Source organism: Manis pentadactyla, chromosome 4, assembly GCF_030020395.1.
Source record: "Manis pentadactyla isolate mManPen7 chromosome 4, mManPen7.hap1, whole genome shotgun sequence".
NCBI lineage: Eukaryota > Metazoa > Chordata > Mammalia > Pholidota > Manidae > Manis > Manis pentadactyla.
In genome coordinates, this window is record NC_080022.1 from 118,751,302 (window position 1) to 118,774,764 (window position 23,463).

Here is a 23,463-nt window from a genome sequence, read left to right on the forward strand (position 1 = left end):
TTCCTGAGGAGCACTATTGTACCTTCTGCCCAGTCTGGGCATGGGGTGGCCATGGCCCTTTCACTAGACCAGGGTGAGCAAGGCCCTCTGCTTCTGCCACCTCCAGCCAACATGAGGATCTGAAGCAGCTTCTCCTCTAGGCTTCGGGCTGCATTTCACCCACTAGGCCTGAAATTCTGGTATCGATCACAATTCTTGCTGGGTATAGTCTCACCTTGGGTTAAAAGTGGAGATTTCCCTTCTGTGAAATATAAGCAGTATGGAATCCAAACGGACTTGAAGAAACATAGCCAGCTTTGCTCCAATGCCTGGTCATCACGGCCCAGAAAAGTTTCCAGGACAAGCAGAGCGGAGAGAGGGAGCTGGTGTGGGAGGCCCCAACTGCCTGACGTGAGCCCTTCAGTCTGCTCCTGTGGGCTGGGAGGCGGGGATCCAGGATCAGCTGAGCTGGGACATCCCGGGGCCTTTGGTATGCTGATGGCGCTGAGTTAACCAGGAGGATGTGAGGCACTGAATAAACTTGGCCCTACCTGTGCCCCTTGCTGGCGCGGCTCTGCCCCTCTGAGCACCACCTTTCAAAAAGGGGTAATTAGAGCCCTCCTCTCTGAGCTGCTTGGAGGATTGAAACACAATGTAAAGCCCAAAGCTGACGCCTGGCACACACTCAGTGCTCAATAAACAGCAGTGGCATGTTAGATCACACCAGGGCCCCCATGCACATTTCCCTCTGAGCCCTCGTACCTTGGGGCATGCCCTGGGCTACTCTCCAGTGGGAGGAGGTGACGTGGGGCCCGTGGCTGGATGGTGGCAGTGGCATGGCCACTTCATGCAGGAGTGAGCTCCTGCCAGTGCATGGGACAGGCTCACAGTCTGGCTGGACTGAGCCTCCAGGTGGGGAGAGGGGGAGGTCACAGTGGCTGGGGACATAGGCAGGGCCAAGGGAGCCTGGCCTGCCCCTTCTCACAGCAGGCAGGCCCACCACTCTCAGGAAGCAGTCCACACTCTCTCTGAGCGCTGAGCTTGGGCTGGGTGTGCCAGAAAGTCAGCTGAGAATGCAGCAGACATGGTCCCCATCCTTGTGGGGCTCACGTCCAAGGCTGTCAGGTAGCATTCCTGCCATGTAACACAGGGGTCAGCGGGAAGCAGGAAGTCGGGAAAGAATGTCCTGGGGCCCTTTTTCTCTTTCCTTAATATTAGACTCATTCTCTCTATCAGTATGTCATCAACTATTGTCTCCCTTCAATGATTGGAGATTCATCCTCTGTCTCTTCCAATATATACTTTTTTTTTTTTTGAGAGGGCATCTCTCATATTTATTGATCAAATGGTTGTTAACAACAATAAAATTCTGTATAGGGGACTCAATGCACAATCATTAATCAACCCCAAGCCTAATTCTCAACAGTCTCCAGTCTTCTGATGCATAACGAACAAGTTCTTACATGGTGAACAAGTTCTTACATAGTGAATAAGTTCTTACATGGTGAACAGTGCAAGGGCAGTCATATCACAGAAACTTTCGGTTTTGATCACACATCATGAACTATAAACAATCAAGTCAGATATGATTATTCATTTGATTTTTATACTTGATTTATATGTGAATCCCACATTTTTCCCTTATTATTATTATTTTTAATAAAATGCTGAAGTGGTAGGTAGATGCAAGATAAAGGTAGAAAACATAATTTAGTGCTGTAAGAGGGCAAATGTAGATGATCAGGTCCAATATATACTTTTAAAATGTATCAGACATTAAAAAATGATGGAACCTTTCAAATCGGAAAAATACAAAGAAACATAGCAAAAGTCCATTGTTCTTACCACTTGGATTTAACAAAAGTGAGTGTTTTGCCATACTTCAGATCTTCTTTCCACACAGTGGAATACTATTCAACCAGAAAAAGGAATGAAGTGGACGGGCGTGGAGCACACTGTGTGGGGTGAGAGAAGCCAGTCGCGGAAGAGCGCGCACTGTGTGATCCCATACATGTGGGATTTGCAGGACAAGCACATCTGTAGAGACAGGAAGCGGGTTCAGCAGCCGTCAGGGGCTGGCAGCAGCGAGGGCGAGGAATGCCTGCTCCCGGGTGCAGGGTCTCCCTCTGGGGTGAAGGAAATGCTCTGGAACTAGATCGTGATGGGAGTTGCACAGCCCTGGGAACAGAATGAAAAGCACTTGAATTCAGCACACTTTAAATTAGTGAATTGTGTGATATGTGAAATATATATCAGTAAAGATGTATATGAGTTTCCCAGGGTGGCTGGAACAAAACTCCGCAGATGGGGGGCTTAGGAGACAAACCCTGGGGCGCCGTCCAGAGGGTGGAGGGCCAAGGGAGGAGTCGCAGGCTGGTTCCTCCTGAGGTCATGAGGAAGGAGCTGCTCCTGGCCCCTCGCCTTGGTCGGTGGCTCTGGAGTCTTCACGTGGTCGTCCCTCTGTGCGCATCGGACTGTGTCCAAATCTCCTCTTCGTAAGGACACCAGCCATGCTGCTGACTTTGTGATGACTTGATCATCTCTGTAGAGACCCCACCTCCAGCAGGGTCGCATTGTTATCATTCTTTTGCTGTGGTTATTGATGCAGTTTGGGAGGATCCGTAGCAAGAAGGATGAACCTGAGGCGCCTGTGGCGGTTGGACTCCAGGCCTGCAATGCCCCAAGCCCTCCAAGGAGATCCGGTCTGACACCACCTTGTGCCCTGTGGTCCCAGCACCAAGCTCCAGAGGAGCCCGCCTGGCCCCGCAAAGGCCACAAAGCCCCAGAGGCTATAGGACCAAGCGCAGGTAGGAAGTGGGAGCAGAGGAGGAAAATGAAAACCCAGCTTCAGAGACCCTCAGGGAGGCCCACTCAGGCTCGGAGCTTGTTCGCTGGCTGGAGCGGGCCAGAGCTATGTCTGGGGTGCTCAGGGCAGACGGGGAGGCAGGGGTGCCTGAGCTGTCTTCTCCACTCAAGCCCTGTCCTGTGGGTACGTGACTCTATCCCCCACATGGGGGTTCCCATCTCCCCAGGGCCAGGACCAACCCTGGGGCCCTGCTGAAAGTTAGCCTCCCCAACCCCAGGGGACTGTGGCCACTGACCGACGGAGGCCTGGGGAGGGCGGCCAGGTCATGGTCAAGGCCACCGCAAGGCTCCTGCCTCTGTGGAGCCTCCTGAGAGAGCAGCCTTCATGGCCAGCTGTCCTGAAGGGCAGCTGGCCCACACGCCTGTCAGAGGCGCCCTCCCCCCCGTGGGCTTCCGCACTGTGTGGCTAACAGCCAGCTCTCTCTGGTGGGTTTCCTTAAAGGCAGGCTTGGAGACAAGGATTTGGGCCCACGTTGTTTCGGGAGGAGATAACCACAAGAACCAGTAGGAGAGGGGGAAGTAGATGGCGGAGAGAGGGAAGGTGGCCAGGAGGATGTGTGCATAGGCTGCCACAGGCTCACTCCCCCTGCGGACCCTAAAGACCAGCGGGGCACACTCAGCTCGCCCACAGTGAGGCAGGGACGCTGGTGTGTATGCACTAGCCCACAGCCTCACTGGCATTGATTCCCAGCACCTCCATCTGCCCCTTGTGCGGTGACAGGCCCAGAGGGACCTGTGGAACAGCAGGGGGGCAGCCACAGGTCCTGGCCCTAGTGTTTATCAGCTGCACAGGCTCGAGCCAGTCATGTGGCAAGTGTGTTGACTGAGCAAAGGAACTGAATGTCAACTCAGGAGAGAAAGGGTAAGTCTGTATGGTTCCCTGCTCTGTCCGCACAGCACAGCCCAGCCCTTGGTACATGGGGCACTTAGTAAATATTTGTGCAATGGGTGTCTCCTGGCCAGTGGTCTAAGTCTCCCATTATTGATAATAGCTACCGATTACCGAACACTTCCCTGAGCTATGCACTGTGCTGAGAGCTTCACAGCCCGGTGACCCCGAGGGCCCCCTTGCCGCAGCAGGGGTGCTGGTGTTATCCTGCTATCGGGAGGTGCTGGCCCAGTGTGGCAGAGAAGGCACCTAACAAAGGCCACTAGCTCCAAGTACCAGCAGATTTTCAGAGCCTGTATTTCTTTCTTCAGTTATTCATTTCTTAAAAATTGTGTATATCTTCCATATCATGATGTACATGAGTCGGAGACACTCAGCTGCATAAATCATGCACACGTGTGTGGCCATCAAGCCCCAGAGGGTGTCAAGCAGCCCAGCAGCCTGCCCTGTGCATGCCCCTCCTCTACCAGAGGCACAGCTAGTCTGACTTCTACCACCATAGATTTGTTTGTCTCTTCTTTAAATTTTTGCTAATGGATTCAGGTAGAATGTTCTCTTCTGTGACTGGCTTCAGGCACTCAACATTGTCTCTTCATCCATATTGTGGCATTTATCAGCAGTTTATCTTCCAGTGTTGAGCACGAATGTGTGTGTGATAATATTATGGCGTGACTATACTACATTCCCCTGTCTCCAGTTCTTGGCTATTACAAATAAAGCCACCATGGACATTTTTGTATGTTTCTCTTGGTGGACATAAGTGCCCATTTCTGTTGTGTTCATGCCCAGGAGCTGAATGACAGCTGTTGAGTGCACATCTATGTAGTTTTAGTAGGTTGTACCAAACATTTTTCCAAGGTGCTTCACCAGTTGGAACCTGTGCTTTTCACCCTCATGGTGCGCTGTGTTGTGTGGACTCTCTGGACCAGGCCCTGTGGAAGGTTAGGTGATTTTGATGTGATCTCTCCTGTGCAAGGAACTTATAGTCAAGGAGGAGAGATGCACATCGTGCATCAATAACCATGCAAATGAGACTCCAAGGGCCACTGTGCTCTTCTCCAGCATGTGACACTTTACAGTTTGCATCCAAGGTTGCACCCTCCCACAACAACCAACCGCTGGGGCTGGGGGTGGGTGGCATGACTACCCCCCTCAACCTTTACAGATGAGGAAAAGTAAGGAAAAGTGACTTTCCCAAGGTCACAAGCAAGAGCGGAACAGAGCTGGGACTCAGCCTCCAAACCCCATGCTCCCCCAGCCCCACCACATGGTCCCGGAGTGAGGTCTGGCATCTGCCGTGATTCTGAGAGCTGTTTGGCACACTGTTTAAGAGCAAGGAGGCTCTGGAGCTATGCTGGATGTAAGTCCTGGCTCCCCGACTCACCAGCTCTGGTGCACTTGGACATGTTACCTGGGCCTCACTTTCCCCATCCTCAAAATGGGTGTAATGACAACACTTCCTCCTCCAAGAGCTGAGAGGATTAAATGAGCCAGTGCCTAGAATGGTCCTGGCACTGGGTGTTCTATTTCACTTTCTCTGTAACAGTCATACCTGTGTGTGGAGGAAAAGTCAGATAGTGTTGGGGACTCTGGTCCTTATTCCTGGGGCTGCTCAGACTGCCACAGCATGGCGGGTGCCCGCTTCCCTCCAACCCCTTCTCCAGCTGCCCCCTCAGCCAGGACAGACCCGCCTCTGGGTGGAGCTGTTCAGGAAGGAATCCTGGTGGATCGCTAAGAACGAGCCACTTACTTCAGAGAGGCTGCCCAGGTCCACCCAGCCGATGTAAGCCCAGGGAGTGGCCAAGGGCAGGTCTGCTGCCCGGTGGCTGGCAGAGCCACAGGGGCACCCAGGGCTCCGTCAGCCACCATGGGAGGGACTTTCAGCTGTGCCTCTTTCCTTAGCTGTCTGAGTCTGGGCTGCAGGGCCACCACTGAACACCTCAGGCAAGTGCCCTCGAGCACCAGTCCTACTTGAGGACCTTAGGTTGGTGGACTGTCTGAGACTGGAGGTGGGGTGGGCCAGGGGGCCGGTGCTCATTCAGAGGCCTGAGGTCGAATGGGGAGCTGTCACTTGGCAAGGCAATGTGCCCGCAGCCCCGCCCAGTGCCTGCCCCTCCGGTATCCCCAGCGGGCCTCTTGAGGCCAGCCCACTGCACACTGCCTGTACAGCCTCTGGTGAGTGACCTCACCTCTCCCAGCCTCAGTGTCTGGATCCAGCCAACAGGAGTGCGGACCCCTCCCTGAGGGCCACTGAGCGGGTGCAGTGAGTACATGGAGTGAGGTGTGTGGCACACAGCAGGCTCTGTACGAATGGTGGCTACCACCTAATGCTCACCTGAGCCAGCCATCCATCCCAAAACCTCCTGGGAGCCTCTCCTGTGTGCCAGGCCCAGTCACAGACACAGGGGTACAGAAGGAAAGAAGATAAACAACAGCTCTGTCCTCATGGAGCTGACATTCTCGTACAGGAGACAGATTTCAGAGCGATGGTGCCGGTTTGGATAGAGGGGCTTGGGGGAAGAACATTACAGGCAGGGAGGTGGACAAGTGCAAAAATCTTGAGGGGACTGAGCTTTGAGCCTTTGAGGAACAGGCAGCAGGTCTCTGCAGCACCTCTGCATGGAGCAGTTTGCCTGTCCCATGCCTAGGGACCATGGGGGTCCCTTACACTGGAATGCACGGCTATGCCATCAGCTCTTTAAGCAAAGGAAGTTCTTCCTAAGATCAAACGAAAGTCCCTCCCATCACAACTGAAGCCTAAGCCTTGTCTTCTAGGGCCCCTGGACCTAGAGCCAGCTGGTTCCTCCTGCCTCATCCTCACCAGCTCCAAGGTAACTATCAGTGGGGGAAAGTTAATGAAACACAAATGTCCTGAAGCATAGTCCCACAAGCCCCAGGCGACCAGGTGGCCTAGCTCATCAGCCTAGGGATGCAGTGAGGGGGAAAAGCCCTAGGAAAGGCTGGAGCCCAGGGCATGGAGGGAAGCCCGGGGGAACCGGTCTGGGAGCTCTGTATAGGGAAGGGAGGGTTTTCAGGCAGCCTGTGGGGGCGGGGAGGGATGTAGGTGGCTGGTACTAATGAGGATGTTCAAATCAGTGCCCAGTAACCAAAGGAGAGGAGGGAGCCTGCAGATCAAGCAAATCTTAGCTTCAGGCATGGACTGACCCAAGACCCTAAGGTTTGGGATATGACCGGTGGCTCTTCCCTTCCCCACTTGTCACCTGAATTGTAGTCACCTTCCTTCCTGTGACACAACAGCATTCTCACCAGACTCCCTGACTCTTGACCCTGACCATGAATCCATTCTCCACATATTTTAAAAACTATGTCACTTCCTGCCTCACCCATGGCTTCTAATGCCCTTAAAATAAAGCAGAAACTCCTTATCAAGGTTCCAGAGGTCCCCGCTGACTCCCCAGCCCCATCTCCCTTTCTCTTCCGTCCCTGAACACACTATGCTCATTCCCACATCACAGACTGCGCACCTACTGCCCCTCCTTCAAATGTACTTCAAATGGTACTTCATCAGATGTCCTTCCCATCAGGACAGCTCAAATGTCACAGCCCTTGGCCGTCCATGCCCCAGCCCCCCATTCACTCTCCAGACCAGAACTGTCCAGTGGGACTTTCTTAGGTGGTGGAAATATCCCCAGTCTGTGCTGCCCAGCACAGTACCCACCAGCCCCATGTGGCTAATGAGCACCTGAAATATGGTTATTGAGATGGAGGAACTTTTCATTTTACTTAACTGAAACTTAAATGTGGCTAGTAACTACTGCGCTGGGCAGAGCACCTCTGATGTACCACAGGGTGTACGTTTGTTTCATGTCCCTCAGAACTGTTTGACATTAATCTCTGTTTATTGTTTCTCTCTCTGACTAGAGTATAAGCTCCATAGGGGTAAGGATTGTGTCTATCTTGTCCATTGCTGTATCCCCAGAGCTTGGAACTGGGCCTAGCTATTTAGTAGGTGCTTGAGACATACTTGTTGAGTGAATGAATGACTCCTATGGGCCATGATCTCTGGAGTTGCCCAGCTCACTGAGGGAATGCTAATTCTGCCAGGGACTTGCTGTGTGACTTCAGGTCACAATCTTGCCTTCTCTGGGCTCAGCGTCTTCATCTGTAAAGCAGGAGACTGGACTAGAGGGTCTCCAAGGGCCTCAAACTCTGAGGCTTCCTGCTTCTTTCACTCTGCCCACACTACCCCCATTTGCCCATCTCCCCAATTGTCTGTTTCTCCCCCAGAGCCTCCCAAGCCACCTTACAGGAAGGTTGACCAGACAGGCTTCCTGTACCTGGAGACTGTGTTTGGGGAATGATCAAAGCTGGGTGGCACTTATCTCCTATAAACAGATGGACTTTAGGCAGTATTTGTGGGAAATGATGAAGTGGTGGCAGGCTGTGGGGGGCGCTATATCCTGGATCAAAGACTCTCCAGCTGGCCAAGGGCAAGGGGCACCCAGGAGCCAGGCCAAGGCAGGCTGGCAGCTACACTGTGTGTGGGCACAGGAACGGTTCCCCAGGCCCTCCAAGCCCGCACCCTACATCAGGCCACACTTGCCCTTCTCACCCTGTAGTGTTGGGGCTCAGGGACTGGCAGGAGTGTTGGACCATCCATGCTTCTGAAGTGAACTTGAAAGAACTGGACACAGTCTAATTGAGAAGCTGGTGCTGACTGTGAGCGACTCAAATGCTGGCCCCTAACCCCCAGCATCCAACACTCACCACAGCACACACAGAGCCACTCAGCCAGACGCAGCACACAGCTACAGATGCTGACATACATGCTCCTAGAGGCATCAACACAATAGAGACATCCAGATGTGCAGCAGATCTGCAAGCAAACACAGCCGGACAGAGCACACGCACACACATGCATTTGTGCACACTAAGTGGCAGCCCCCACAGAGACCTTGTGAACCAAAGGGTCAGAGCCCAGGCATGCAGGCACCAAGCAAACCTCTACTCCCAGCCTGGCTGCACTAAGGACTGCAGGCTGGAAGAGAGGCAGCCTCTCCCTGCCCTGGCCAGCTGGCTGTCCTCCAGGCCCTGGTGCAGACTGGACAGGGGTAGGGGGTGTCCAGCTGGCAGCCTGTGTTGTCTGCATCTTGCAGTCACAGCCCTCCTCTCTTTGGCCATGTGATCCTTAAGGCAGGAGCTCCTCCCCATAGCTAAGTAGGCCCTAGAAATTTGTATAGCAACTTGAATTTCAGTTTATGTTGGAAAATGAGAAGATCTGTCAGGACTGGTTCCAAGTTCTGCAGGACAGCAACTGACTAGGTTCATGAAGCTGCTGCCCATTTCTGGAAGGCCATGAACACCCCAGGTCCCCAAAGTCCCTGCAGTCCTCACCCACCTGGCCCTGCGAGGCTTCAGCCCTGGAAGCCCATGCTCCAAACTTTTGTTGTCCTGTGTTCCTGTGTGTGTATATGCTGGCACACTCACCCATTCGTGTATACACATGCCACCTTCTTTGTAATATTTTTACACAGATGGGCCCCTAAAGGAAAAATTGTGTGAAACCATACACAGATTTTTCCCTTAATAATCATGGATACATTTCTATGTTAATGAATATCTACATTCTGGGCTCTTTAAAATAATTTTAAATTTTTGACTGATTTTAAATTTATAGCAAGCAAAGCACAGTTTTACCTTATCCTCTTCACTCCACTCCCCCGATGTGAACATTTTACATAACCATGGTGCATTCGCCAAAACTAAAAAATTAACATTTGTAAAATATTATTAACTACCAAGTCAGATGGATTTACCTCAGAATTTTATCAGACATACATAGAAGACATAATACCCATTCTCCTTAAAGTTTTCCAAAAAATAGAAGAGGAGGGAATACTCCCAAACTCATTCTATGAAGCCAACATCACCCTAATACCAAAACCAGGCAAAGACCCCACCAAAAAAGAAAACTACAGACCAATATCCCTGATGAACATAGATGCAAAAACACTCAACAAAATATTAGCAAACCGAATTCAAAAATACATCAAAAGGATCATACACCATGACCAAGTGGGATTCATTCCAGGGATGCAAGGATGGTACAACATTCGAAAATCCATCAACATCATCCACCACATCAACAATAAGAAAGACACAAACCACATGATCATCTCCATAGATGCTGAAAAAGCATTCAACAAAATTCAACATCCATTCATGATAAAAACTCTCAACCAAATGGGTATAGAGGGCAAGTACCTCAACATAATAAAGGCCATATATGATAAACCCACAGCCAACATCATACTGAACAGCAAGAAGCTGAAAGCTTTTCCTCCGAGATCGGGAACAAGACAGGGATGCCCACTCTCCCCACAGTTATTCAACTTAGTACTGGAGGTCCTAGCCATGGCAATTAGACAAAACAAAGAAATACAAGGAATCCAGATTGGTAAAGAAGAAGTTAAACTGTCACTATTTGCAGATGACATGATATTGTACATAAAAAACCCTAAAGACTCCACTCCAAAACTACTAGAACTAATATCAGAATTCAGCAAAGTTGCAGGATACAAAATTAACACACAGAAATCTGTGGCTTTCCTATACACTAACAATGAACTAATAGGAAGAGAAATCAGGAAAACTATTTCATTCACAATAGCGTCAAAAAGAATAAAATACCTAGGAATAAACCTAACCAAGGAAGTGAAAGACCTATACCCTGAAAACTACAAGACACTCTTAAGAGAAATTAAAGAGGTCACTAACAAATGGAAACTCATCCCATGCTCCTGGCTAGGAAGAATTAATATTGTCAAAATGGCCATCCTGCCCAAAACAATATACAGATTAGATGCAATCCCTATCAAATTACCAACAGCATTCTTCAATGAACTGGAACAAATAGTTCAAAAATTCATATGGAAACACCAAAGACCCCGAATAGCCAAAGCAATCCTGAGAAAGAAGAATAAAGTGGGGGGATCTCACTCCCCAACTTCAAGCTCTACTACAAAGCCACAGTAATCAAGACAATTTGGTACTGGCACAAGAACAGAGCCACAGACCAATGGAACAGAATAGAGACTCCAGACATTAACCCAAACATATATGGTCAATTAATATTCGATAAAGGAGCCATGGACATACAATGGGGAAATGACAGTCTCTTCAACAGATGGTGCTGGCAAAACTGGGCAGCTCCATGTAAGAGAATGAAACTGAATCACTGTCTAACCCCATACACAAAAGTAAATTCAAAATGGATCAAAGACTTGAACATAAGTCATGAAACCATAAAACTCTTAGAAAAAAACATAGGCAAAAATCTCTTAGACATAAACATGAGTGACCTCTTCTTGAACATATCTCCCCGGGCAAGGGAAACAAAAGCAAAAATGAACAAGTGGGACTATATCAAGCTGAAAAGCTTCTGTAGGGCAAAGGACACCATCAATAGAACAAAAAGGTATCCTACAGTATGGAAGAATATATTCATAAATGACAGATCCGATAAAGGCTTGACATCCAAAATATATAAAGAGCTCACACACCTCAACAAACAAAAAGCAAATAATCCAATTAAAAAATGGGCAGAAGAGCTGAACAGACAGTTCTCTAAAGAAGAAATTCAGATGGCCAACAGACACATGAAAAGATGCTCCACGTTGCCTGTCATCAGAGAAATGCAAATTAAAACCACAATGAGATATCACCTCACACCAGTAAGGATGGCTACCATCCAAAAGACAAACAACAACAAATGTTGGAGAGGTTGTGGAGAAAGGGGAACCCTCCTAGACTGCCAGTGGGAATGTAAATTAGTTCAACCATTGTGGAAAGCAGTATGGAGGTTCCTCAAAATGATCAAAATAGAAATACCACTTGACCCAGGAATTCCACTTCTAGGAATTTACCCTAAGAATGCAGCACTCCAGTTTGAAAAAGACAGATGCACCCCTATGTTTATCACTGCACTATTTACAATAGCCAAGATATGGAAGCAACCTAAGTGTCCATCAGCAGATGAATGGATAAAGAAGATGTGGTACATATACACAATGGAATATTACGCAGCCATAAGAAAAAAACAGATCCTACCATTTGCAACAACATGGATGGAGCTAGAGGGTATTATGCTCAGTGAAATAAACCAGGCAGAGAAAGACAAGTACCAAATGATTTCACTCATATGTGGAGTATAAGAATAAAGGAAAACTGAAGGAACAAAACAGCAGAACCCAAAACAGAATCACAGAACCCAAGAATGGACTAACAGTTACCAAAGGGAAAGAGACTGGGGAGGATGGGTAGGAAGGGAGGGATAAGGGCGGGGACAAAGAAAGGGGGCATTACGATTAGCATGTATAGTGTACAGGGGGTACGGGGAGGGCTGTGCGACACAGAGAAGACAAGTAGTGATTTTACAGCATCTTACTATGCAGATGGACAGTGACTGTGAAGGGGTGTGGTGGGGGGACTTGGTGAAGGGGGGAGCCTAGTGAACATAATGTCTTTCATGTAATTGTAGATTAATGATACCAAAAGAAAAAAATTACAAAAAATATTATTAACTAAACCTTATTAGGATTTTGTCAATTCTTCCATGAATGACCTCTCCTGTTCCAGGACCCCATCTGAGATACCATGTGGCATTCAGACAAACTGAATCTTCAGCCTCCCTGATGTCCTTCCTTATTGTCATGAGACAGTTTTGAAGAGCACTGCTCAGGTATTGTATATAATGCTTCTCCCTTAGGGTTTATCTGATGTTCTTTTCATGATGAGACTGGGGTTACAGTTCTGTGGGGAGAAGACCACAGAGGTGAGGTGCTCCTCTTTCATCAGATAGAGGGACCTGATAACCACCGATTTGTCACCACTGAGGTTATGGTAAGGGAGCATCTGCTGGGTTCTCCACCATAAAAATACCATTTTTCTCCTTACATTCTTTGGATGCCAGTCATGAAGTCCACACCACACTCAAAGGGAGGGGCATGAAGGTCTGCCTCTTTAAAGGGGAACGCCTATTTGTGCTATTACAACCCGATTTTTAACAAAAGGACAATGTTCCATTTACTGCTCTGCCATCATTTAGCAGGTACCCTAATGTTACATGTTTCTGTGGCTTTCGGTTTTTTCTTTTACAAACAAAGCTGCAAATGATGCTGTAGCTCAATCTCAGAGTCAATAAATCTTTTTCAAGCAACTTCTCTGTTAACAGGCCCTGAATACTCTGGTGAACACTGTCTGTGGACCTCTTTCATTTTGTTTTCTTGGAATAAATTCATGGGTTGAAATTGCTGGTCAAAAGATAAGCATATGTTTAAGGCTTTTGATAAGTATCACTAAACAAACCTCCAGGAAAGTTGTATAGTCTGCCCTCTGGATTTACATTTTTTTCTTTTTCAAACTTTTTTTTTTACTACAAAAATAATTCATGCTTTTATGAGATAACTGAAAATTACCTACTGGACATTTGATGATACTAAAGAATGACTGTTTGCTTGTTTGTTTTAGGTGTGATAATGTTATGTGGTCACTTTTTAAAAACAGTCCTTGTCTTTTAGAGACACACATTAAAGTATTTATAGAAGAAATGATACAAGTTGGGGATTTGCTTCAATGCAACGTGGGAGGGTAGGGGCAAGAGGAGGTGTGCTGAGATGGGATTCATGACAATGAGTTGATGACTGTTGAAGCAGGGATGGGTACATTGACTTCCCCACATGACCCTTATTAGTAAAAAATAAAAAGTTTGTTAAAATTTTTTTCACATGATATAAATCTCCAACTTAGGTGAGAGTTCCCATTCTTTGACCACTCATGGTTAATTACAACAGTTTGGCAGATGTGCCTCTAGACTCTTTCCATGCAAATATGAACTATGTATATTGTAGATACATATATACTTAGAACAGGAATGAGCTACCACTATACACTCCGTATTTTGCAGTCAGTTGGTCTCTTCAACACTCTCTCATTCTGGACAACCTCATGGCATTCCCCTGTATCAAATAACCTGGAATTTATTTATCTGATCTTCTAATGGTGGACAGCTGGCATGTCTCCAATCTTCTGCTCTTTAGAACAATGATGCAGTGGATATCCATTATACATAACATACCCTTGTATACCCATGTGAGCAATTGTACAACCTATCTTTTTAGAAGGAGAATCACTAGGTCCAAAAGTATGCATATTTAAAATTTTAGTAGAATGGCTAAATCGCCCTTGTGGTGGACTTTGTATATCCACTGAATGTCATTCTCTCCCAGTACATATCTGAGTGCTATTGTCATTTGGTGCCAGTAGTGGGAAATGTCATGTAGTCAGAGACAGAAGGAGCCTCCAAGATCTTCTGATCTTGCTTCACAGGGCAGCCATCTAAACCTTAGGGAAGGGCGGGGCCCAGGTTTCCCAGTCCAGTAGCACCTTTGCTAAGGTGGTGGTTATTAAAATGCTGTCCACATCAGAGTCCAGGCTTGTCATTTACTGGTTGTATGACCTCTAATAAGGTTCTTGTCTTCTATGTGCCTCAGTTTCCTCATCTGTAAACTGAGACTAGTACTAATCCTAGGTGGCAATTGGACAGGCCTAGGAGGCTTTTCTCAAAACTGCATTTGTACTAATTTAATTAAAAGGGATGTTCATTTTGGGGTGGCCTGGCGAGACTATGAGGATTAGGGAGGGAGGGCCCCCATCAGGCACCACTTGGTACTGCAGAGCTGACTTTAAATGGTGATGGTTGGGTTTTGTTGCATTGTATGTAATGGATCCTCAGTTCCCAGCCCAGAGCCTAACACACTGTCAGTGCTCCATGGCCATGGAATTCCCTAAGAGGGGACATGATATCTGACAGGGGCTAGACCAGAAGCAGGAAGACCAACCTTTCTGAGAGACTGGCCAGAATATGGAGGCCCAAGCAACAGAGGAAGAGTAGACCCAAGAGAGGTGGCCAAATCTGGCCCACTATTTGTTATTATAAAGTTTTATTGGAACACAGCCACATTCATTCACTTATGTATTTTCTATGAGTGGCTCCATATGATAATAGCACAGTTGAGTAGTTGCAACAGAGACCATATGGCCTGTAAAACCTAAAATATTTAGAATCTGGCTCTTTGCAGAAATATTTTGTCAAGCCCAGCAAAAAGTTATTGACATAATAATAAATGCTGATAATTTTTGAGCACTTTCTAAGCTTCAGATATTATCCTAAACTTTTCATGTATAGTAATGTATTTAGTTCCCCCAATGACCCTATGAAGTAGATGTTGTCTGTGGTGGCTAGTCTCAAAGATGGCCCCAGTGAGCCACATCTCCTGGGGTTCATGCCCTTGTGTGGTCCCCTCCCACCATGAGTCTTGGGTAGTTTGTGCTAATAGAAGGCAGAAGCAGAAGTGGTGGTGCACCAGTGCCACGCCTGCCTTTAAGACGACTGTTAGCTTGTTTCCCCCTCACTTGGAACACTGAGGGGAAGCTTGAGATGCCACTTAAGATACTCTGGGAGAGGCAGTAGGGAAAAGAGAGGCTCTGAGCCCATAAGGGGAGGGAGTGGGCCAGGTGGCCTGACTGTGGCTGAGCTTCCTGAGGGCCCAGCCTGGTCACCTGACTATACTCTGAACTCATGAAAGACACCCAGGCAAGGACAGCAGAACTGCTCCTGAGCCCAGTCAATGCATGGAACCGTCAGAGGCAATAAGATGGTGGTTAGGCCACTAGCTGAGTAGGGGTGGGTGGATTTAGGCAGCACTAGCCACCTTTACCAGGACCATCCCAGGTCTGTCTGACCACAGTCTTTTCTTTCCACTCTCCCTCAGCCAGTGGTCTGTGTGCCTGCATGGACATTAGAATCCTCCCCAGGAGCCATTCCAAGTGCTGATTAAATCAGAATATTTAGGAATGGGAGCCTGCCATAGGTATTTTTTAAATCCTGAGGAGAGAACCATGTCTCCATCCACTGTTTCCAAAATTTGCCTTAAGATAAGAAGTGCTTCACACACTTCTTTAAAAAACAGATTCCTGAGCTCCTACAGATAGACTGATTCAGAATTTCCATGGTAGGGCCCTGGTAATCTGTAGAGGCAACACATTCCCCGAGGTAAATCTCCTTAGTGGTTTTAGAAGAGAAAGGGCTAGAAGAGCGCCAGTGCCCAGGTTGGGAGAGCTGTATGGTGGTTATGTCAAGTTAAACATATGCTCACCAAATAGCCCTGCTACCCCTCTTGGGTGTTCCCACCAAAGCAAGGATTTTTGTCTGCCAAAGACATGCACAAGGGTGTACCTAAGATCTTTGTTCATAATGGCCTAAACTGAAAACACCCCACAAGTCATTCATGGGAGCTAGATGAACTATCACACCCACACCATGGACTACACAGCAGCAGTGAAAAAGCACGAATACATGCAATGGATGAATCTCACAGACCTATTGTGAGTGAGCAAAGCCAGCCACAGAGAGAGCAGATTCTATTTCTACACAGTTCAAGGACAGAACAGACTACTCTGTAGCAACGGAGTTCAAGTAGTGGTTACATGTGTGCGTGCATGTGTGTGCATGCCCGTGCATGTGTGTTAAGTTCTGGCTCTGTTCCCTCACAGGATGCCATCAGGTGCACAGAGTTTGGGGCCCACTTGGGGGCCTTTGTTTGTTTGCTTTTTTGTGTACTCCTTATTTGAAACATAGATTACACACTGAGATGTATACAATAAAGTGAGTAAATCTTAAGTGTGGAGCCCAATGAATGGTTACATGTTTATGCTGAGTATTTGACTTTGTGAAGTGCTGTTCTAGACTCCTAGAAATGGAACCCAGGGCTGTAAGATATGGACCCTGTTTGTGTGGGTCTTTATAATCTGGTGTGGGAGATATGACTAAACAAGATGGAACAGTAAGTTTCCATGCATTCCCTCAGCATGTACTTTCTGAGCACCTCCTATGTGCCAGGCACTGAAGTCGGAAGGGGAAATACAACAGTGACCAAGATCCAGCCCTGCCCTCAGGGTGCTCACGGTCTAGTTAAGTTTTGGAGAGCAGAATGAATGGTTAAATACACCTATTCCAACACCTAAATACTTGCCAACTTCATTCTGGTCTTCTCCTCCAGACCCTGTGCTACAGCAGGCCCCTACCTTCTTTGCTCTCTGGACTCTTGTCATAGTTTTCTGATCAGTTGCCTTTCCAGCTCCCACCTCTGATTCCTTCTCCAGGCCAACAGCTCTTACTTATGGGCTTAATCTAAAAAATTCAGTTAATGGTTCCACGTTGCTCAAGTAGATCTGGTATTGGCCTGTATGGACCTGAATCCTCACTTAGAGGGTCAACAGTGTGACCACAGGCAAGTTCTTAAATGCTGTGAGCCTCTGTAAAAGGGAGACAAAATAATAGCAATGATCATCACCACCACCACCACCTATCTCTCTGAGGAGGTTGTGTTTTAATCTGCCATAACAGGTTTCCATGTGCTAAATCTTTGCATGCATCACCTCTTTACAACTCCCATCACTCTTAACTGTGCTTGTTACCATCCCCTTTCTGTGCTACCCAGTAATATCCAGGGGCTTGTGTTCACAGGCACGCCCTTTGCTTTCAAGGCCCTGAGTCTCTGCTCCTGGTGCTCCTTCCATCTGGAGTCTCCCCTCTACTTTCTCCTGGCTGGGTCTTACTCAGCTCAGGACTCTGCCCAGATACTGTCTCCCGCAAGGGGCCCTCCCTGAAGCTGCATACTGAGGTAGATGCCCTCATCCAGACACCCACAACACCCTGGATTGAATTTGTCTGCCTCCTGTTTCTGTCTTCACTTGCTCAAATATGACCTCCTTTCAAGCAGGCCTAAAGCAAAAGCTTCTTTATACCCCCAGCTGTGGACCCTTCCCGTTTAAGGCAGGTGCTGGATGTGTCCACTGACTTGAGCAGAACATGCCAAACACTTTAAGAGAAGTGGCCTTTGGGTTGGCCTTGAAGCCTGGGTAGAATTAAAAAAATATATTTTAAATCAAGTTGTACGTGTACACAGTAACAAATCCAAAAGGAACAAAAGGGCTTACAGTGAAAATTAAAAGTAGGTCACCTCTCATCCACCCAGCTCCCCTCCCCAGAGGCCACCATTGGTATCAGTTTCTAAGTATTCTATGCAGGCAAGAGTTGTCTGTCTCCCCCCTACACACAGACGTTTTTATTCTGCAAAAATTTAAGCCAACAGAAAAGTTGCAAGAATCATACAATAAACACTTTGCCTAGACTCATCAATTAGCATTTGCCACATTATGCTAAATATTTTCCAAGGACTGTAACATGCAATGCTCAAACAACCATACTATCATGCCAGTTTTGCAGATGAAGTAATTCAGGCAGAAGGCTGGTGAAGGGATTTGCCCACCGCCACTGACCTGGTGAGGGGTGGAGCTGGGCTTCTGCCTTAGGCTCTGCAGGACTGTGATCACCTTCCTTCAGCTCCCTTTGGAAGAAAGTATTTTCTTACACTAAATTGAAATCCACCTCCCTGGGATATTCACCAGATTATCAGTGGAAAAGTACACAGCTCTGGAAGCATTTTCTGTGACTCCTAAAACCTTCCCATTCCCGAACAACAGCTGTTGTCGCTGCCGCTAACACATGCTTCAATGTCACCTCCTCTGTGCAGGCTGAGTTAGCTCACCGACCTGTTTAAAAACTCCCCTCCTAGACTCCAGGCTGCCAGCAGGATGACATTTACACGCCCGAGCTTGGATTCAAGGCCCTGAGTGATCTGGCCCTCATGAATCCCTTTGGCTTCACCCGCCAGGCTCCTTCCTCCTCCACCCCCACCTCCACCACCCTCCATCGCCCTCGAGCTGCTTCAATCTCCCTTCCTCCTCGAAGCCGCCCTAATTTTCCCAGAGTGCACTTCCCCCTCTCCGGGCCCCTGAGCCTCTCCCGTGCCTCCAGTACAGTCTCCTCCTGGTGGTCTTTTGGCCTTGAGCCTGGACAGCGGTGCACTGGAGCTACAGTTCTGCCCCTCCGTGAGGAGCAACCCTGCAGTTTATCACTTCAGTCGTCTGAGCCTTAATTTTCTCAAGCACCTAGTGGGGAAAGAATGCATAGCTCAGTACCTGGCCCGGAGTCAGCCTTCCCTAATCTCCCATAATAGGACTGACAGCTCTTTGGGCTGACATCTTCTTAGTCATCCCTTGAAACCCTACGTCCTGTTTCTTAACTTGTCAGCGCCTCGATTTCCTCCTAAGTAAAATGGGGATGACAATGGAAAGGCTGTTGGACTTTCATGAGCTAATGCCTATCTGGCCCTTATTAATAATTGTAACTACGACTACCGCGACGGGGGCTTGGCGCACAGTAGGTGTTAAGCTGATCCTCTCAGAGATGGGCTCGGGGTACAGAACCGGCGCAGGAAGGCGAGGCTTCAGTGGGAAGTTTGCGGACAGCCGGCCCGGAGGTCGGCTCCACGGAGTCCCCGCAGCCCGCGCCGAGCCGGGCCGGCTGTCAGGACTCGGCCAGCCTCGGCGCCAGTCCACCAAACCTGAACGTCCCACACCCTCGCGCCCACCTTCCTTCCCCTACACAGGATACCTTGCGCCGGGCGGCCCCTCGGCCCCGCCCCCGATTCCCATTGGCCGATGAATTTCTTTGTTAGGGGGAGCGCGCCGCTGCCACTGGCCGGCCGGGCTGCCGATCGCGTCGGAGCGCGGCCCCGCCCCGCGCGGCCCTTACAGCTCTGCCTCCCCGGTCCGCCGCCCGCCCGCCCCGGGAGTACGCGAGGCGCTCCGCTACCATTTGCTGCGGACGCTGGGCGCCGAAGGCAGCGGCGGCGGCGGGGACCGACGCCGGGGACCGGGCGGCGACCCAGCGCCTGAGCGGCCGGCGGGAGTTCGAGGAGGCAGCGGGCCCGGGAGGCCGCGTCCATGGGCCCGCGGCGGCCGGGCAGCAGCTGTGCGGGCGAGCGGCCGGGACCGCGCGCTCTGTGAGGCCCCGGGGCGCGGGGCCGGCGCCGAGGTGCCCGGGCGCGCCGTGCAGCTCAGCGCCGTCGTGCTAGGAGAGAGGCCCGGCCCGCATCCCGGCGCTCGCGAGGCCGCCCTGACCACCGGGGGCGCGCTTCGGCCGCGGCCGGGCCTGCGTCGGCCGGCCGGCGGGGGCATGCCGCGGCGCCCGCGCTGAGCCCGGCCTGAGCCCGCCCAAGCCGGCCGTGCATGGTGCCGCCGCACGGCCATCCGCCGTCCGCCATCCGCCGCGGAGCGCGCGCCTGCCGGCGCCGGGCCTGCGCCGCCGCCGCGCGACCATGTCGGCGGCCAAGGAGAACCCGTGCAGGAAATTCCAGGCCAACATCTTCAACAAGAGCAAGTGTCAGAACTGCTTCAAGCCTCGCGAGTCACATCTGCTCAACGATGAGGACTTGACGCAGGTGAGCGGGTGGGGGTCCGGTCCCGGCGTGGCCGCCAACCCCGGGTCCCCTTGCGGCTGCAAGCTCCTAGGCGCACCGACGCCAGGTGTTGCAACGAGCCGGTGGGGCTGGCGAAGGTGTTTCGCGGCGGGGCGCCGGGCGCCTCCCTCAGTTACAACGCCCGCGAGACCACCGTCTGCTACGGAAAAGGGAGCGGACGTTGCCCAGTTCCGAGGCCGGCGGGGTGGGGTGCATCCGAAGGCTCCTGGGGAAAATAAAAACGGAGCAGAAAAACTAGCGCCCGTGCTAGGGGGTGAGGATGGAGATGGGGGGAGTGTATGGACAGACTCCGGACAAAGGGAAAACCTTCAAGTATGCCGAAAAATAACATCCTTTCCCGTTCCCAAAGCCTTGCCGTGTGATTCATGCTTTTTGGGTGACTCAAAAATGCCTGGTGTTACTCAGTGGAAACAAATCACTTTGGGGATTGCTTGCTGCCTTGCAGGACCCTCCTCACAGTCTGTTTTAGGACCATAGACTTGGCCACCCAGAATGGACTGTGTGGACTAGGGCCTCCCTTCTGATCAGACCCAGCTTTACCTTTTTCTAAATCATTTTCACTGTCTGACTGGAGAGAGGTGAGGGTCCTGAAGTCTGGGGAGGAGGGTCATACTCTTGAACTTAAACTGGAGCGCTTTTTGTTGAGGGAAGAACTGGGGGCCCCTTTCCTCACCTTACCCTCCCAGCTGTCTGGTCACTGGGCAAGAACTGAAGAGACCTGTGGGTCCTCCTGGAAGTAAGGTCACTTCCTCAGCCTTCTGTCACAGGAGGGCTTTGGACTACTTTAACAGCTCCTAAACCTGCATCAGAGTCACAGTCTTTAAAAATACAGAATACTGGGACCCTAGCCATGGAGTGATTTAGGAGACGAGAGAATTTGTATTGGTAACAGCTCCCTAAGAAGCTGGTCTGCAACCCTACTGCCCTCGGGAACCCCTGCCCTCCTTACTGTCTGAGCTCCCAGTGTTCCAAGATTCTCTGGAACACTTGGGAGGGCTTTGAGACATGCAGATTCCTTGGATTTCCTGACCAAGCCTTGTTCTGTCTTCTTGGGATGTGTCTGTGGACCCTCCTTGCCCTCTCCCCAAGTCTCCACCCTCTTCATAGCTCTCTCTATCCCCCCAATGAGGCCAGGAGAGCTCCCTTCGCATTCCGGTCCAGTGGAACCTAGTTGTAGCCACTACTGCAGAAGAACCCCTTAGATGGTAAACACTGCTTTGAAGTGTATGGACCTGGCTGATTTGAATGCTGCTTAAGTGCTCACAGGGTTTGACTTGTTTACACAGCAGACCAGAGTGGGGTGGCAGGGCAGCGGTTATGGCCTGGGATATGGTGCCTTCTGTGGAGGTCAGGTTCCCAACAACCAGGAAGAGACTCCTTTCATCTAAAACCAAAATCTTAACCAAACACTCAGGGCTGCAGAGTCACAGACTGTTAGGACTGAAGGGCCAGGTCAGCTTGGGAAGGGTGGAACAGTTTCTTGGTGTTCTGGGGTGTGGGGTGGGCTTTTATGGGAGATTCCCTCTTCTCGGTTGAATGCCTTTTTCTGGGAAGCAGTTTATATGGTGATGAAAGTCCTTCAGGAGTCAGGAGACCTTGCTTCTAGTCTTGGCTGTCACTTTCAGCTGTGTGACCTTGAATAAGTCACTCTGCCTGTATAGTTTGATTTCCTTTCCTGTGAATTGGGAGTAGGGATCCCTGGCTTACCTCTCTCACTAGGCTGTTAGGAACAGCAAGGATTGGTATCCTATCAAACTCTTTTCTCTTAAAATTTAAAAAACAAACACAAAAATCACCTACAGAATAGTAAACTTGGATTTAGGAAGTTTCTGGGCTTGGCAGGGTTGTTCTGAGAGTTTCCTGGTTATTCAAAGCAACTGCCAAAATTGGTAAATTGGATATTTATACCTCATAGGGCCTGTTTTCTGATTCCTAAGCTTAACTAAAAAGTAGAGTAGAATCTGCATATTTGTATTAAATCTGTTACAATTTTAAAAACTGTTGATTAATTGGATTGAGGGGTTATCACAAATTAAAATACTTTATTACTCTCTCACCATATTCATAGTTGAATTGTGGATCTTGAAACAGGCCTGAGCCCTCCAGGGCAAGAATGGTAGTTTTTGAAATAATTGAGTGGGGTTATTTGTGCCGGGAGAGCTTAGGCTGGCCTTCTGTCTCCTGGGATCTTTCAGGAAGAAACTGCTCTTGAAAAGAGAAGGGAGATTTGGGGCTGTTGCCAGCAGCCTTAGCTGCTGCTGTCTGCATCCGGCCCTCCCCCAGCCTCTTACTCTCATCCTTATGGCTCCATTAGAAAACCTCAGCCAATCGGTTCCCATCAGTGTCCCCCAAGTCCCTGCTTCCGGCTGTTCCTCCCTGCCCTGAGCTTATTTTAGACAGTCAAGGCTGGAAGATAGATCAGTGATCATGAGGCCAGCCACTCTTTAAGGCATGCACACATAAGTACTCAAATACACAGTTAACTTTTTTTAACCTAAAATATGTACATATTTCCTCTGCAATATAGTTTTTTTTCTGCTTAATGACATGTTTTACAGCTCTTCATGGTATTACATATACCAAAATTGTTTTGCATATTGTAGCACCAGGACTGTACCATAGTTTATTCCTTTATTGATGAACAGTAAGCTTATTTCCAGGTTTTGCTGTTATAAACAATAAAGCAAACAGCTTTCTAAATGCTTTTGGGTGTGTGTGTTTGCGTGCACAAATGCAAGTATTTCTCTGGGGGCAGATACCTAAAAATAGAATGGCTGGGTTGACATCAAGCACATTACATTTTTTTACAGATATCACCAAATTGCCTTCCAAAAAAGGCTGTGTCATACCATTGCCAGGGTTGGATGTTTTTGAATGATTTAATTCTTCAATAATTTCCCTGATTACCAGTGAGGTTAACCTCTTCTTTGAATATGTTTTATTCTTTTGTGGATTGCCTGTGCTTGTGTATAGTTTGCCTGCTTTACTATTGAATTACTTTTCCTCCCTTTGATATGTGGGAGCTTTCTGTAGATACTCTAGGTCAGAAGTCTACAGACTTTTTCTGTAAAAGGCCAGGTAGAAAATATTTAGCCTTATGACCCATATGATCTTTAAAGTGGCAGCTGTGCAACTTGCCATTGTAGCTCAAAGCTGCTGTGCAAAGGCACTGTAGACAATTTATAAAATAGTGGGTATGGCTGTTTCCAGTAAAACTGTATTTACTAAGACAGGCAGAATTTGTCCTGTGAACCACAGTTTGCCAACCCTGCTCTAGATATTAATCTGACACCTGTTATCTATTGCAGGTATTTTTTTCCCAGG

General features: G+C 48.9%; 2 protein-coding genes across 11 annotated transcripts in view; one reads left to right on the forward strand and one right to left on the reverse strand.

Moving 5' to 3' along the window:
• TNFRSF13B (TNF receptor superfamily member 13B) overlaps window positions 1-23,463 on the reverse strand; it is a 205,029-nt gene that overhangs the window by 100,859 nt on the left and 80,707 nt on the right. The window lies entirely within an intron of this gene.
• MPRIP (myosin phosphatase Rho interacting protein) overlaps window positions 19,399-23,463 on the forward strand; it is a 171,480-nt gene continuing 167,415 nt past the window's right edge. For 4 of the 10 annotated variants that reach the window (XM_036894041.2, XM_036894040.2, XM_057500765.1 and 1 more), the window contains exon 1: window positions 19,401-20,100. In XM_036894041.2, coding sequence (XP_036749936.2) covers window positions 19,978-20,100 — 123 coding nt within the window. In that variant the 5' untranslated portion in view covers window positions 19,401-19,977. Of the gene's footprint in view, window positions 20,101-23,463 lie in introns of all 10 variants that reach the window. The other 6 variants (XM_036894042.2, XM_036894046.2, XM_036894044.2 and 3 more) reach the window with 4 other exon arrangements.